Source organism: Astyanax mexicanus, chromosome 9 (genome assembly GCF_023375975.1).
Source record: "Astyanax mexicanus isolate ESR-SI-001 chromosome 9, AstMex3_surface, whole genome shotgun sequence".
Classification (NCBI taxonomy): Eukaryota; Metazoa; Chordata; class Actinopteri; order Characiformes; family Acestrorhamphidae; genus Astyanax; species Astyanax mexicanus.
In genome coordinates, this window is record NC_064416.1 from 2,851,269 (window position 1) to 2,869,191 (window position 17,923).

The 17,923-nt window shown below is 39.4% G+C and overlaps 1 protein-coding gene across 5 annotated transcripts in view; it reads left to right on the forward strand.

The window, feature by feature from the left end:
- Window positions 1–17,923, forward strand: part of LOC103044492 (CLK4-associating serine/arginine rich protein) — a 61,092-nt gene that overhangs the window by 39,546 nt on the left and 3,623 nt on the right. For 4 of the 5 annotated variants that reach the window (XR_007440780.1, XM_049483761.1, XM_049483763.1 and 1 more), the window contains exons 16-18: window positions 3,524–3,584; window positions 16,778–16,836; window positions 16,961–17,007. Coding sequence is in view for 4 of the 5 variants with exons in the window: in XM_049483761.1 (XP_049339718.1) it covers window positions 3,524–3,584; window positions 16,778–16,836; window positions 16,961–17,007 (167 nt within the window). In the remaining variant the exon portion in view is untranslated. Of the gene's footprint in view, window positions 1–3,523; window positions 3,585–16,777; window positions 16,837–16,960; window positions 17,009–17,923 lie in introns of those variants that run through there. The other variant, XM_049483764.1, reaches the window with a different exon arrangement.

A 17,923-nucleotide genomic window follows, 5' to 3' on the forward strand; every position in this document is an offset into this window, starting at 1 on the left:
AGAAAAAAAACAGGGAGACAGAGAAGGAAACAAAGAATTAAAGAGAGAAAGAAAATATTTAGATAGAAGGAGGAAGGAGGAAAGAAAGAGAAAGGGAGAGAGAAAGAGGTAGAAAATGGAGGAAGAAAGAAAAAAAAGGAGAAAGAGGGAGAGAGAGAAGGAAACAAAGAATTAAAGAGAGAAAGAAAATAGTAAGATAGAAAGATGTGAAGGAAAGAGAGAAATAAAGGAAGAAAGAGAGGGAGAGTGAAAGAGAACAAGACAGAAAGAGAAGAGGAGAAAGAAAGAAAAAAAAGAAAAACAGGGAGACAGAAGGAAACAAAGAATTAAATAGAGAAAGAAAATATTTAGATAGAAGGAGATAAAGGAAATAAAAGGAAGGAAAGAGAGAAAGGGAGAGGGAAAGAGGGAGAAAATGGAGGAAGAAAGAAAGAGAAAGAAAAAAGAGGGAGAGAGAGAAGGAAACAAAGAATTAAAGAGAAAGAAAATAGTAAGATAGAAAGATGTGAAGGAAAGAGAGAAAAAAGAAGACAAAGAAAGAGAGGGAGAGTGATAGAAAACAAGAAAGAAAGAGAAGAGGAGAAGAAAGAAAGAAAGAGAGATGAATGTGTATGTGAGATATATTTATAATAATGATCAGATTCCAGATCTTCACCTTTGATCTTCATTACAGGTATTTTAACAGCCCAACGTTACATTAATACCACCCTCCATCCAGTGACTCTACCTTTACTGAACACTGAACACTCTGCTCTATTCCAGCAGGACAATACTCATCCACACACTGCTGCTACAGCCTCTCGAGAGCTTAGATCCTAAAATCATACATACTATATCATGTCCAGCTCCATCACCAGACCTATTCCTGACTGAAAATGTCTCCGTCCAACTATTTGTGTTACTATATCTTTTGATGATGAGTTTATATCAGCAGCCAGGAATAGCGTATATATTAGTGCATCTCAAAAAATTTGATTATCATTTAAAAGTTACTTTATTTCAGTAATTCAGTTGAAAATGTGAAACTCATGTATTATATAGATGTATTAAACACAGAGTGATCCATTTTAAGTGTTTATTTTATTGTTGATTGTTGATTATGGCTTACAGACAATTAGAATATTATATAAGACCAATTGGTACTATTGGCAGTGTGGGCGGTGTGCCAAGACCTGCTGGAAAATGAAATCCACATCTCCATAAAAGTTGAAAAGTCCAAAGTCAGTGCAGTTTTTTCCATGAAAATATTCTACAGGATTCGTATGGTCATAAAAAACCTGGAAAATGGCAATTTCCAGATCTGGATAAGTTTTGGAAAAATAAAAAATACTCAAGTTTTTGGAAAAGTTAGAGTTAAATCAGTAATTTAGCCCTTAACAATGGAGTTCTCGGACTCTGACACACATTATTGTTATAAACAATTGTGCCAACATTTTATCTGATTCATATTAGGCCTACAATAATAAATTTTTAATTATATTTTTAGTTGATTTTTGGTTGTATTGTCCATGTCTGCTTTGATGTTTTAAAAATCGTATGGTCATGAAAATTTGCCTTGAAGGCCTGGGAAAGTCATGAAAAAATCATGGAGGTCTATTGGTTCAAAAGTGTATGAACCCTGCCTACAGCGTTTCATGCTTCCCTCTGCTGACAGAGACTTTTACGGAGATGCGGATTTCATTTTCCAGCAGGACTTGTAGCAGTTGGTCTTGTATTATATTCAAATTTACAGAGACACTGATTTTTGGGTTTTCATCGGCTGTAGACTTCAAAATCATCAACAATAAAAGAAATAAACTTTGAACTGAATTACTGAAATAAAGTAACTTTTCAATGATACGCCAATTCTTTGAGATGCACTAGTGTGTGAGTGTGTATATAAGGAGTGTAATGTTAAGAGTGAATGGACGGTCTGTGATTTCATAAGAAGCAAAACAGGTGATCCCAGGTGCTTCGGCCTCAGCAGTGGGGCATGCTGGGACAGGCAGGGCAGCAGCAGCTCACACTCACCTGCGTGAGATCACGTGATGTCCTTGCTTTTTTCAACAACACTGGAAGGCTTTTTGTTTGAGGAACGTTTAACCGCGGGCGAGCGAGTCAGGCAGAGTTATTGGGTGGGTGGAGTCGAGGGTGGGGGCGGGGACAGTGTGTATGTGACCTAGTGCTTGTGGCTAGTATTTTTTCCGCTGTGAGACGAGCCTGTCCGTACTAGCCTTTCCCCTGCTTATACACACACACACACACACACACACACACGCGCGCAAACATGCTTTCACCACAGAACACAGTACAGTACACACCGTACAGCAGGGCCAGAACGCCCACGTGCCCTGCTGCTGCTGGATCACCAGTAACGTGTTCAGTTTAGTGATTTATATAAGTCAATGAACTTAAATAATAAATGAGATTTTAAGTTAGAACTGGACAATATGATCAAATTTTATTGTATCATGATAAATTGGCTATTGCAATCAAGTTACGCACGCATTTGTCTTTGAGCACGGATAAAATCCACAATACAATCAATTTGCAGCGCTTTTTAACAAAAATCACTGTGTTTTTAAAGCATTATTTGGAATTTAAAGTGCATAATTACACGGAGCATGTGCGTCTGTTTTAAAATAAATATATGCAGCCTAGAAATCCTGGCATGACTATCCATGCAACATTTATTGCCATGCAACATTTATTTGCTATTGCAATAAATAATGCACAATTTTTTGTTTGAGCATGGATGGAATCCACAATACTAGTGCATAAAAAAAAAGTTACTTTATTTCAGTAATTCAGTTCAAAATGTGGAACTCATATATTATATAGATGTATTTCACACAGAGTGATCTATTTAAGGCTTAAGTTTATTTATTTTATTGTTGATGATTATGTCTTACCTAATCCTGAAAAAGTCCTGCTGGAAAATAAAATCCGCATCTCCGTAAAAGTTGTCCAATGTCAGTGCAGTGTTTTCCTGGGAAATCTTACAGCACTTCATGCTTCCCTCTGCTGAAAACAACTTTTACGGTGATGCGGATTTCATTTTCCAGCAGGACTTGGCACAATTCCCACACTGCCAAAAGTACCAGTTGGTCTTATATAATATTAAAATTTTCTGAGACACAGATTTAATCATCAACTCTGTGTTTAATACATCTATATTATATGTAGGTTTTACATTTTTTTAACTGAATAATTGAAATAAAGTAACTTTTTTTATGATATTCTATTTTTTTTTAATGCACTAGTATACTCAATCTGACCAACTGACCATATTATTACAGTGTTTAATTAGTACTGTAAATTAGTCGACATTAAAGAATTGTGTCTTTGTTTGAAATTAGGATGATAAATATTGTGTTTCGTGAAGATTTTTTTTTAATATTGTGATACAATACTTTTACCATATCGCCCAGCTCTAATTTTAATTTAAGGATTACCAATAAGGAAAGGAAGTACTTGCCCCTCTTTACTCTTTAGTTTAGGTGATTTGCTGCCATTGTGTCTAACATCATCATGTCCATTACAGCCCAAGATGACCCCGCAAGAGAAGCTGAAGCTGCGCATGCAGAAAGCCCTCAACAAACAATGTGAGTCTTATTATTATTTCTGTATATTTTATTACAATTCCCTCTTAATGTAAAAAAAATGCCAGTGCTGAAGTGATTCTACCAATTTACAGCTTGTTGCTGGATGGTTGTTGCTAGAATACCCATTGTTATCATCTGAGATACCACAGCAACCACATAGCAACACTATAACAACCACCTGAAATACCACAGCACCTGGAAACCGTAACAAAGAAATACCATACTACAAGCTACCAAGCTACATACGGCTGCAACAGTGGTTTCATTGGTATGGTATCCCAGGTGCTGTGGTATTCCAGGTGGTTTGTATAGTGTTGCTAAGTGCTTGTTGTGGCATTTCAGATGATTACAGTGGTTATTCTGGGGTGGTGATTGGTACGGTGTTACTGGGTGGTTGCTATAGTGTTGCTAAGTGGTTGCTGTGGTATCTCAGGTGATTACAATAATTATTCTAAAGGGGGGTGTTATGGTTTTGCTAAAAAAGCCTGGATTGCTTACGTGTCATTGCAATGGTGGTAATAAGTGGTTACTCTGGTATTTTAGATGATTACAGTGCTTATTCTGGGGTGGTGGTAGATAAGGTGTTATTGGGTGGTTCCTATAGTGTTGCTAAATAGTTGCTGCTATTTCAGATTATTACAATTTTTTCTGGGGGAGAGTGGTTGGTATGTGTTGCTAAATGCCTAGATTGGTTCCATATTTGGTGCAATGGTGGTAATGCATGGTTGCTTTGGAGTTAATAGTTCGTATCCTAGGTGCTGGGTGGTTGCTATATTGTTGCTAAATGGATGCAGTGGTATCTCAGATGATTACAATGGTCATTTGGGCTGGATGTTGCTAAGGTGTTACTGTGTGATTGCTCTAGTGTTGCTAAGTGGATGGAAAGTTTCTGGGGTGGTGGTTGGTATGGCATACCAGATGCTGTGGTATTCCAGGCGGTTGGTATGGTGTTGCTTAGTGGTTGCTATAGTGTGGCTAAGTGATTGCTGTGGTATTTTAGGTGATTTACTATGATTATTCTGGAGAAGGGTGATTGGTATGTTATACCAGGTGCTGTGGTATTCCAGGTGGTTGGTATAGTGTTGGTAAGTGGTTCCTGTGGTATTTCAGATGATTACAATGCTTATGGGGGAGTGGTTGGTATGTGTTGCTAAATGCCTGGATGGGTTCCATATGGTAGCCATTGTGGTAATAATAGGTTGCTTTGTAGTTAATGTGTCATTGATATGGTATTCCAGGTGCTGGGTGGTCACTATAGTGTTGCTATGTGAACGCAGTGGTGTCTCAGGTGATTACAGTGGCTAATCTGAGGGTTGGTATGGTGTTGCTGGGTAGTTCCTCTAGTGTTGCTAAGTGTTTGCTGTCGTATTTCTGGTATTTACAGTGGTTATTCTAGGGGGGTTGGTTGGTATGGTGTTGCTGGGTGGTTGCTTAATTGTTGCTTTTTGTTTTCTGTGGTATTTCTGGTATTATTTCGGGTGGTTGGTATGGTGTTGCTGGGTGGTTGCTCTATTGTAGCTAAGTGGTTGCTGTTGTTTTTCTGGTAATTAGAATATTTTTTCTAAGGGTGGGATGGTTGGTATGGTGTTGCTGGGTGGTTGCTAAGTGGATGCTGTGGTATCTTGGGTAATTAGAATGGTTATTCCAGGGGTAGTTGGCAATGGGTTACTGTATGGTTGTGTAGCGGCTCAGTGGTTTAATACCTGGTGCTAATTGAGATGTTGAAATATTTTTTAATTGGGCGCCAGTTATTAAATTAATTTAATTAGATTAATTAATTAATTAATTAATCAAATTAATTAATAACACAAGACATCTCAGGGTGTGGTTTCTACAGGTGACAGAAATTTTCATAACCAAGTTATCCAGAAAAACACACTGAAATGACAGGTTTTGTAAAATAAAAGTATTTATTAAATCACACAGATATGAGTAAATAATTCATTAAAAAGTCATAAATGTAGCCATTAGCTATCAAATCATAGTGTAGAATGATAAATGAGAAATAAAAGAACAAACACGTTATAATGCTGATATGAAAGGAATAAAGATTAATATAACTATTAAGTGAGTATTTCTAAATAAGGGTCTAAGGCATTTTAAGTCTACGAAACCAATTCTTATTTCCAACCAAGCCACTCAAAATGAGTCATCTATACTAAAGACGCTCTATTAAAGACCCGACCAAACCATGACCAACAGACACCATCTGCCGAAAGATTAAACCCAGCTCTGCCTTACTCTGAGTTGTTGAAGTGAGCCTTGGTGAGTCCGCCTGGGTTGGTCGTCTGCTGCTTCACCCCGAAAAAGGATCACGTGAGCCTGTCTGCAGGGTGGGTGGACTTCCTGTGTCAGCACGGAGCCCCATTAGAACCCACAGGGTAAATCCCTTCGCTCTCAGGTGGCTTGCTGGTGGCCTCCGGACCGCAGGTTTCTGGGTTGGATCTGGCGGATCTCCTTTTCAGCTGTACTTTAGCTAAACTTAGATGGAATAATGCTTGGCTTCGTAGATTGTAAAATAACCTTAGATATTTTAACTAGGATAGCTAATATTAATATACTTGAAGATTAAATGCACTAGTCTAAGAAAACTAACTTAAGATGACTAAACTAACAGTCTATCCTTTCTCCATCTCTGGCTCCCTAACCTCTCTCCTCTAACTGTTTTCCTCAACTCATCTTCTCCAACTCCTTCTCTAACTGCTTCTCCTCCAACTGAACTGACCTGAACTCCCAAAACTCAACTGGCAACTGAGCTGTGTCTGCCCAGTTTAAACTATTAGTCTCTGTGGCCTGTTTGGCCCTTGAGCTCCGATTGGCTCTGTGGCCCAAGTGTCTGTGTTTTGATTGGTCTAGGAGCAATTTCAAACTTTGGTGGGGACTCACAAAGGGCCATAAAACCCCCCCTCGCTCACATGGTCAGCATGCTTCAGAATTTTTCTAATAGATCAAACCAAAAGAAAACTCAATTAAACAGTGGATCAAAATACATTTTTCAGCATATCAGTTTGTGAGGATAAATTCAGGAAACAACAATCTTACAATTGAATCACAATAAATGTAATATATATATATTTTGCCCACAAACAGTTTTGTAATACTCAAGATAATCTTAGGAATACAATGATGGATGGTACTCTGTCAGAAAGAGATCAAGAGTCATGTTATTATTTAAACCCAATTAAATCACTTAAAAGATAATACATGGTTAAACCACTGATAACCAAATAAAGCTAAATTATCAAATGCTAGTTAAACCTTGTTGATTCAGACTTGAATGTGTAGGAGAATTTAATCAGGACACATCCAAACACATATACCATATACCAGACACATATACCATTATCTAGTAAACATTCTATAAAACACCTTTTTTATATAGTCAATATATATGTATTTTAAGCAAAATCTTCTCAGTGAGAAATTCCTCTTCTCTGCTGAGTGTAGATAAGCGGCTGGCATCGGAATTTACGACGGTGGGGGAGGTTGGTGAACAGAGAGCAGAGAGTCTCACTTACAAACGGTCAATGGAATTTCCAAGCTTAGAACATTTCTCTTAATTTCATTAATCTTATTTCTAAGTGATTGCAGAAATAACTAGGCACAAACCCCTAAATTGGTATAATATTTGGTGAATTAACAATTTCCAAGGCATTAATTAAGTTTTGACACTCTCTTAAATCCGCAGTCCCGTCCTACTGATGGTGTTGCAAATGTGTTGCAAATGTTCCAAATGTTTACATTAACTCCGAGGTTTATGACTTGGAGGAATGTAAACAGAATTTTACCCTAAACTCGCATTTAGGGCTCTTGAGCGAGGCTGAGTGAAGAAATAGTCAGTAAATGTCATTTTGAAATTTAAGGTTGTTTGAAAAAAAAGATTACTCCAAGGTTTTTTTAGAGTGTTCTGGGTTCGAAGTTTCCTTATAGGCCGTAAAGTGGGGGTAGTGTGTGTGTCCGTGTGTAAGCAATGAAGAAATCCTCTGGTTAATCCACTACATTCCCCCCCCATCGATCGATGGGCCACTGGACGTTGGGTCATCGGTCGATGTCAACGTGGATTTCTGTAGACAGAGCATGTTAGGGTACATCTTTCATGCAATTGGTGTCTTGTTGGTCATGCTTTCTTAAGACAATCTACTACAAGGTAGCTGACAGAGTTTTTGGTCTAATAGATTTCTCTGATGATCAGTTTTTTTGTTGTAGCTATTGGCTTTTGGTTCTGAATAGAATAGTTAATTTAATGTGATAGTGTGGCAACAAGCATATGAAAGGATCACAAATAGTTTGCTAGCTATTTGTTCCTTTATAACTTTATCAAGACAACCTACCCATAAGGTATGCTTCAATAATTAGCCACTACTTAGTCAACAATTGAGAACAATATAGCGGAGCAAACATAGTCAGAAGGGAAACAAAATATGTTTTGGGCACCTGAAGAGAGAGAAGAAGAAAAAAAAAAAATTGGCACCCCCCCTTCTCCATGTATTTATTATACTGTTATGCTAATGGTTTGAAATGGTGATTCAAACACTAGGTTTAACAAAATATCCAATTTGTTGTGAGTTATGCTACTTGGATAGGTGAGTTCCAGACAGTGAATGTGTGGTACTTTCTCAATTTAACAATTGCGTCAGGTCAGAATATGGTGGACAATGAACACTCAGTGTGTCTAAGTATTTGGCCCAGTATTATGATTTAACCTAGGGCATTATTGGTCCCGACTTGTCCCATGGGGCTTTTGCATAGTTTAATTGGGTTACAGTGAACTTGTTTGAGAATCAGTTTAATAAAACACTGACGATGCGGGATTTGGTTCCAGATGCGAGGCAGTTTGTCTGCCCCTGCATGAGGACCAAACCAATGAGACCTGAGCTCGCGAATTGTTTTGCCAGTGCTGTGCTGGGACCTCACCAGTAGCTTGTCAGCAGTGTAGCACAATGGTTGGTAGCCAAGCGTGCTTTTTCCCAGTTTTGGGTGTTTCCGCAGTTCACCGCTAGAACGGTGAGATATACCAACACCTGAGAAAGTGTGGTTCAGCGAAAAAGTTGTGGCCTGAGCCATTTCAATAGGGTCTGGGGGACGTCCCCTCCATCTGGCAAATGCACCTGCCACAGTGATGAGATGTTTGTTCCTTCGAACAAATTTCATGAGTCTTTCGACCCAATCCATTTGTGGAATTGGCCATACACCACACAGATCTTCTGAAGATTGGGGCTGAAAACACACTAGCCTTTTTCCAACAAGTGGCAGATATGTCAATTGTGGGAGTGCTCTGTGTGTTTTCCCCATCATTTTGTGGTCCACCCATGGGTGATCGAGGGCCTGGGCCAGGCTCTCCCCCCCATGGCTCTGAGGCACCACGAATGAAGATGAAGCGTGTGTATCTGGGGCATAAACAAACAGGCCCTTGAGCATCCTGAAAGACGCACAGTAAGTGGCAAGTGGATCAAGTTGAAATGCCAGTGTTCTGAAAAAAGTGTTGCCACATGCACCAATTGTCATGTTAACTTTCCATTTGATCTGAGCATTCCGAAAAGCACATCCATCTGTGTAGATGGTGGGAATGTTTTTACATTCATAAGAATCCAAGGGACTGTGTTTGTCTGGAACCACTGGTGCAGGAACAAGAAGAGAACAATCCTTTTGGTGCACGAACAGAGGATCACAGTTAGTCCGTGGCAACGAACCTGCAGGTGGTCTGTGAACAGCTGACTTGTCAGCCCATGGAACAAAGATTTCACCGTTGACCGTTGTGTTAAGAGTGAATGACTTTCCAGCTTTTGGGTTGTACTCATCTACAGCCATAGAGGGAGTCAATGCCCATGAACAGGTGTTTTGTTTTAGAGTCATGCTAGGGGACTCTGAAGATGGTGGTTTCAGAATCCTGACTGTGAGCTTCTCATTGATTCCCGTGGAATTTGAAGGTTCAATGAGCTTGTGTGGCTCAATGTTGCTAGCAACATGATAGCATTGAACTCTATCCTGTGCCTTAGGACAGGGCAGGGGTTCGCAAACCTGTGCCCAGATTCTACGATGCTGAAAGTCAATCAATGGTTTGAACCGGTCAAGGAGGTCTTTGCCAAAGAGCAATGGGACGTTCTCCAATGGAGAAATGTGAATTGGATGGGTGAGGCTCATTGGACCGATGGCAACGTGCACCAGGGCTGCAGAATGCAGAGTGATACCAGTGTGCGAATATGGTTGAAGGTGAAGAGCACACTTTTTCAGAGGTATCTCTTTGTTGTTTCGGCGGGCTGTCGCCCTCACCTGGTCAAAAAGTGAATTTGACATTAAAGAAATGTCTGACCCCGTGTCCAAAAGAGCATCATACCCGAACACATCTTCCAGCCAGGTGGCTAGGTAGAATTTTGGTGTTGAACCTTTCTTGGTTAAGAAACCCAAGAATTGTTTAGGTGGTGGATCCTCCAGGCTGAGGGAAGGAGCTTCCTCAGTGTGGTTGTCTTCAGCGTCTGGCTGTACAACCAAGGCTGCGTTGGAGTGGATGGATTTCGCACCCCCCCAAGCAGGTTGATCTGGAGCATGGACAATTGGCAAGAATTCAGATTCAGCATTGTCCTGCTTGCGTATTTCGTTACGAAATTGTCTGAGCAGACTGCCGTCTTTAGTGCTCAGGTTAGTTGGATATGTCTTATCCTTGTGCCCTTTAGGTGGACACCAACGTTTGTGGTGCTTTGGGCTCTTTCTCCTGAGCGGAGATTGAAGTTTGCTGGAGCTCTGTGCTCGAGCATGGTGCTGTGAGTGTTTGCCATTCCAACTGCGTTTTATCCTACCTTTCCTTCGATAGGAGGGCTTTTGGTCACTTTGCTGGGCCCAATGTAGGGACGAGCGACGCCAAGAGTGGAACACTCTCTGGTTTTTGTGGTTTAACTGGGTCTTAGGTGGCATTGGAGCCTTGTGTGCCCCTTTTTGCTTGACGTGGGAGGACTGCTCATTAATTATCAGGACGTCATTTGACTCTGATTTTTTATTAATGTTTTGTTGGAACTTAGCAAATCCTCTGAGAGCCAAATCACGCAGCTGCCGGCTTGTTAGCGTACGAGGGCAGGCTGCGACTCCAAAAGAGCGACTGGTGGAGGGATGGAGGTTTCTCACGAACAATGTTTTGAAAACTTCCTCTTCCTCCATTCCAGGCTCATTTCTATAGCCGAAATAAGCTAGCCTGAGGCGGTGATAGTACTGTAGGGGTGTTTCCTGGCGTCTCTGCTTAATTGCAAGAGCTGCAGCAAGGCCGGTTTGAACAAGGTGGTTGGAGAACTCATTCTCCAAAGCCTTGCAAAGAGCAGGATAATCTCTCTTAACCTGGGGTGGTTGGCGCTCAATGAAACGTCCAACTTCCCGACTAGAGGACACCTTAATGAGGTAGATTTTATCATGTACCGTGGCCTTGGGGAAACGGCGTAAGAAGAAGTCAATGTCGCGAAGATACTGGTGGACATCATTAGAACCGTCCGGTTCTGGTTCAAAGCGTGGGATGTTACGCGCAATTTTGTCCAAATCTCTATCAGAGGGTGCTTGAGGTTGCACAGAGGTCCCATGTGGCTGGGAACGCTGAGTGAACCTTGGTTCTACTGGCGCTTCAGCACCTTTAAGGGAGACTAGAGGGAATGTATTTGTGGATGGTTGTTGCTTAAGATCAGGAACCCCATGGGTTCCTGATTTACCAGCTGGATTGATGGGGGAGTCTCCCTCCATCATCAGCTCAAATGTTAACTCTGTTTGGTCTCGAGTTAATTTGACTGCATTGTTAGCATGTGCTAATTCAGTTTGTAGCTCAACCTGTTTTGCAATAGCATGTTTTAGTTTTTCCTGTGACTGAGCTGCAAGTTGGGTAGCTATGTTGGCTTCCTTTTGAAGCAGCTGCACTTCGGTTTTGAGGTCTCTTTGGTTCATTTCAGACTGTACAGTTTTGTTCTCTAGGTCTGCAACTCTATCATTTAAAGTCACAATCTCTGCTTGGAGATTTTGAATGGTTTTGGAGGAAGCAGCCAGTTGATCCTGTGACAACAGTAGTTGTTTCCACAGTATTAGGGAAATCGGATCCACTTGTTGCTTGCTCTCAAGGATTTTAGATACACACTCATTGAGGCTTTTCGCAATTAGTGCATGGAGACCCCCACTGTCCATTTGTTGGACTGGGACGGTAAGTCCTGGGGGTAAACCAGCTGTAAGCTCTAAAAGAGCTTTTTCGGTGACACACATTTTGATTTACGTAAAGCACGTGGAATCAACCAATTTTGATGACAAACAAGTTTACTTTATGTTCGAGTCAATTAGCATTGTGCCTTTCTAAGAAGAAAATCTGTTAAAAGGGAGTGACCTAAGGTTACAATTAGCAGATTAATTTTAAAAGGATAGTTAGATTTGTTGTCAGTGGTGCTAGTGAACAGTTTAATAACTGTAGGCCACTATACGCAGTATGTCTAAATATGGGTATAGGTATTAACTATGTACAGGATGGGAGAAATTTAACTTTGTATTAAGCACAGGTATGCTGGGTATATGGTTGAGTAACTGATAACTGGATAGGTTTTTTTTTTTTTTTTTTTTTTTTTTTTTTTTAATGGTTAATTAATTAATTAATTTCAATCAGTTATTAATAATTGATCTTAATCGATCAATAATTAAGCTTAATTTATTTGAAGATGGTTGAATTAAATTGAAAATAATTAATTAACGAAAATTTAATTAACTTTACTTAATCAAATTGATTAAAATGACCAGTTAATTATTTTATGTTGTGATTAGTTACTCAATGGAGATAGCTATTTAGCTTGGTTCAATGTAACATAAAGAGTAATGTTTGAGAGAGCAGACCTGAAACTTAAATTTAACTATTTAATATTAACCGATTAAATGAATGCAGTTATTTGTTTACTTATTTACAAACCATTTAACCAAACCACAATGCAAATTCCCTTTATTAACTTAACGAAAAGTTTGTTTGAAATTGGCACCCTCTGGCGACAGAAACTCTAAATGCACTCTACAGGATGATAGCAATTACACAAGTACAACACCAGGTGGCGACACAGCTATGTGGCTAAGTGGCTCCCTCTGGTGGTCAAACAAATGAGATGCACCTTTCTGCACTGTATGCAGTTACCCAAATCAAACACCAGATGGCGATGTGGCAGTGTACCCCCCCCTAGTGGTGAGGGGTAGTAAAACACCCTTTGAGTTTGAGTGTAAATAGTCAGGCTGTCCACCAGATGGTGGCAGAGGCCGACTGGTGGGAGTGGTCACGCCCACTGATGATGCCACGTTAAGGACCGCCCCTTGGGTCTGGGACCTGGTCAGCAGATTTGACTGACTCAGTCGACTGTGAATAGCAGAGGAGAAGGACACGGCTGTCCGAAAGTTTAACACAGCAGCAACACACTGACTTCACAAGATGAGCAAAGAGGATTTACATGGCGTGGTTAGTTTAATCACGCACACAATAAACTTCCTGCCACTCAGGGTGGTGTTACGTAAAAGTTAGCTACTCTTTTACGCACGTGGAAGTGTCCAGTACTGCAGGATTTTACGGATTTCGCGCAAAAACCGGCAGTTTTAACTGGAGCGCGGAGTCGATGAGCCGGAGATCCGCGACTCAAAGCTGCGCGAAGGCCTTATCAGATCAACACTGGCAAAATATGTCTATTTTACCGGAAACAGTTCGAACTTTATGTAAGTACACACGTATATACACGTATATACACCCGGGTTTAAGGTTGCCCACACACGGCGGTGTGTCAACCAAGCTTATTTTACAAATAAGAGTAATGTTTTCAAGAGCGCTCACGTACCACGCACACAACTGTACACGTTATACAGACACACAGGGGACCGTGCGGGCGACGCACACACAGCGGGGGACTGTGCGCGTGACACAGACAGGGGACTGTCCAGTCCTGAATTGTAAACAAAAACACGTGTGTTTCTAACACGCTGGGTTTATGCAGTTAACTCCAGCTAGGCCAGCTAGCCAGCAGCTAACGCATTTAATAATAACAACAAAATACACTTTATTCTGCAACTTACAGCGCTATTTTCTGGAACTGGTTATGAAATGTGTATATATTCTGGTCTCGCGGCGGAGAACCAATAAGAATATAATCCTGCCCCACGTTGGCGAGCCAATTATGTAGCGGCTCAGTGGTTTAATACCTGGTGCTAATTGAGATGTTGAAATATTTTTTAATTGGGCGCCAGTTATTAAATTAATTTAATTAGATTAATTAATTAATTAATTAATCAAATTAATTAATAACACAAGACATCTCAGGGTGTGGTTTCTACAGGTGACAGAAATTTTCATAACCAAGTTATCCAGAAAAACACACTGAAATGACAGGTTTTGTAAAATAAAAGTATTTATTAAATCACACAGATATGAGTAAATAATTCATTAAAAAGTCATAAATGTAGCCATTAGCTATCAAATCATAGTGTAGAATGATAAATGAGAAATAAAAGAACAAACACGTTATAATGCTGATATGAAAGGAATAAAGATTAATATAACTATTAAGTGAGTATTTCTAAATAAGGGTCTAAGGCATTTTAAGTCTACGAAACCAATTCTTATTTCCAACCAAGCCACTCAAAATGAGTCATCTATACTAAAGACGCTCTATTAAAGACCCGACCAAACCATGACCAACAGACACCATCTGCCGAAAGATTAAACCCAGCTCTGCCTTACTCTGAGTTGTTGAAGTGAGCCTTGGTGAGTCCGCCTGGGTTGGTCGTCTGCTGCTTCACCCCGAAAAAGGATCACGTGAGCCTGTCTGCAGGGTGGGTGGACTTCCTGTGTCAGCACGGAGCCCCATTAGAACCCACAGGGTAAATCCCTTCGCTCTCAGGTGGCTTGCTGGTGGCCTCCGGACCGCAGGTTTCTGGGTTGGATCTGGCGGATCTCCTTTTCAGCTGTACTTTAGCTAAACTTAGATGGAATAATGCTTGGCTTCGTAGATTGTAAAATAACCTTAGATATTTTAACTAGGATAGCTAATATTAATATACTTGAAGATTAAATGCACTAGTCTAAGAAAACTAACTTAAGATGACTAAACTAACAGTCTATCCTTTCTCCATCTCTGGCTCCCTAACCTCTCTCCTCTAACTGTTTTCCTCAACTCATCTTCTCCAACTCCTTCTCTAACTGCTTCTCCTCCAACTGAACTGACCTGAACTCCCAAAACTCAACTGGCAACTGAGCTGTGTCTGCCCAGTTTAAACTATTAGTCTCTGTGGCCTGTTTGGCCCTTGAGCTCCGATTGGCTCTGTGGCCCAAGTGTCTGTGTTTTGATTGGTCTAGGAGCAATTTCAAACTTTGGTGGGGACTCACAAAGGGCCATAAAACCCCCCCTCGCTCACATGGTCAGCATGCTTCAGAATTTTTCTAATAGATCAAACCAAAAGAAAACTCAATTAAACAGTGGATCAAAATACATTTTTCAGCATATCAGTTTGTGAGGATAAATTCAGGAAACAACAATCTTACAATTGAATCACAATAAATGTAATATATATATATTTTGCCCACAAACAGTTTTGTAATACTCAAGATAATCTTAGGAATACAATGATGGATGGTACTCTGTCAGAAAGAGATCAAGAGTCATGTTATTATTTAAACCCAATTAAATCACTTAAAAGATAATACATGGTTAAACCACTGATAACCAAATAAAGCTAAATTATCAAATGCTAGTTAAACCTTGTTGATTCAGACTTGAATGTGTAGGAGAATTTAATCAGGACACATCCAAACACATATACCATATACCAGACACATATACCATTATCTAGTAAACATTCTATAAAACACCTTTTTTATATAGTCAATATATATGTATTTTAAGCAAAATCTTCTCAGTGAGAAATTCCTCTTCTCTGCTGAGTGTAGATAAGCGGCTGGCATCGGAATTTACGACGGTGGGGGAGGTTGGTGAACAGAGAGCAGAGAGTCTCACTTACAAACGGTCAATGGAATTTCCAAGCTTAGAACATTTCTCTTAATTTCATTAATCTTATTTCTAAGTGATTGCAGAAATAACTAGGCACAAACCCCTAAATTGGTATAATATTTGGTGAATTAACAATTTCCAAGGCATTAATTAAGTTTTGACACTCTCTTAAATCCGCAGTCCCGTCCTACTGATGGTGTTGCAAATGTGTTGCAAATGTTCCAAATGTTTACATTAACTCCGAGGTTTATGACTTGGAGGAATGTAAACAGAATTTTACCCTAAACTCGCATTTAGGGCTCTTGAGCGAGGCTGAGTGAAGAAATAGTCAGTAAATGTCATTTTGAAATTTAAGGTTGTTTGAAAAAAAAGATTACTCCAAGGTTTTTTTAGAGTGTTCTGGGTTCGAAGTTTCCTTATAGGCCGTAAAGTGGGGGTAGTGTGTGTGTCCGTGTGTAAGCAATGAAGAAATCCTCTGGTTAATCCACTACAGTTGCTATAGTATTGCTAAGTGTTTGCTGTCACATTTCTGGTATTTACAATGGTTATTCTAGGGGGGTGGTTGTATGGTGTTGCTGGGTGGTTGGTATGGTGTTGCTGGGTGGTTGCTAAGTGGATGCTGTGGTATCTTGGGTAATTAGAATGGTTATTCCAGGGTTAGTTGGTAATGGGTTACTGTATGTTTGCTGTAGTATTGCTAAGTGTTTGCTGTCAAATTTCTGGTATTTACAATGGTTATTCTAGGGGGGTGGTTGTATGGTGTTGCTGGGTGGTTGCTAAAGTGTTGCTTAAGTGGTTGCTGTTATGTTTTCCGATTATTAGAATGTTTTTGTCTAGGTCTGTGGCTAAAAGGATAGATTGGTGCCACAGTGTTGCAAGGCAGTTTTTATTATATTGCAAGGTGCTAGGAATGCTAGGAAGTTGCTATGATGCTTCAGGGGGTTGTTCTGGTACCACATATGGGGGGCTTGGTGTTAAAAGTGTATTTTTTGTACCACTGTGGTGAATTAAGAGTGCACAGACTTCTGCAGCCCTTTTATTACTATAGGAAATAATAAATATATATATATACACACACACTGTTTTTATCACTCTAGCCTGATTATGAGCAGATAAAGCAGTACTCTCTGTGGTGTGAGTTGAGGTCAATGTGTGAAATGAAAGCTCTCTCTCTCTCTCTCTCTTTACTCTCTTTAATTTGCTCTTCCTCTGCAGCCAAGGCGGATAAGAAGGCGGCGCAGGTCAAAATCCAGCAGCAGGAGCACAAGCGGCAGGTCAGGGTTTCTCACAGGACCTAAATACACACTGAAGTGGAGCTCTGGAGGCTTTTATTGTGTTGTATTGTGTAATTTTATATGGTGATCTAATTCACTATTTTACTCTATCTTTTTGTTTCAGGAACGAGAAGGAGTGCTAAGAGCTATGGCACGAAAAATACGTATGAAGTAAGAAGGGCTTTTATAATATCAGCAAGAGACTTAAAGCTGATTTTACCATTTACATAAAAATAAAGTAAATCTGATCAGGGTTTCAGGGATCAGCTGGGTCTACAAAAGATTGCAAATCTTTATTTAGATAACACACTCAAAACAAATTCTATATTCTTAAATACAAAAATGTAAAAATCTGAAAATCGAGAAAATATTTTTTTTCATTTTTCCTAAAATTCTGTTTACAATTAATAAATACAGCTGTGCTGCACGTCCGATAAAAAAAAATCACTCGATTTTCATAATATTTTCTTGATTTTCATATTTTTACATTTTTGTGTTTTGTAACACAAATCTGATGGTATAATCCAACCAATTTTTGTCACAGGATGCAAAAATTGAAAAATCATAAAATGAAGAAAATGTTTTTTTTTTTTTTTCTAAAATTCTGAGGCAGAGAAGAAAAAACTAAATATATTAAAATCAGGTTAAAACGTATTTATTTTACACTGCATTAAACGTAAAAAATTAAATTTCACTGTATGTGGAAATGCAAAAAATGTACAAGAATTTTAGAAAAAAAGAATTGTCGTTACCATAATTCACGAAAAAAAAATCCTTGTATGTCCCTGACCTATGTACACAAACAAAGAAAAGTCATATTTTACAGAACATTTGTGGTTCATTTATTACATTTCTACACTCAAGACCTGATCTAACTACTGAATGCAGATGTGATTTACTGTTTTTATGATTATTATTATTATCTAATAGTTCAATTTATTTTATTTTATATCATTTTTAAGTATCATTGTTACCTTTTTTTCTCTTCTTCTTTTTTTGTAACTGATGGCTGCATGTTTAAGGTTGGAGGAAGGGAGGGAAGTTTTTTAAAGACTTAAAAAAATGATAAGACTTTGTTGAATGAAGG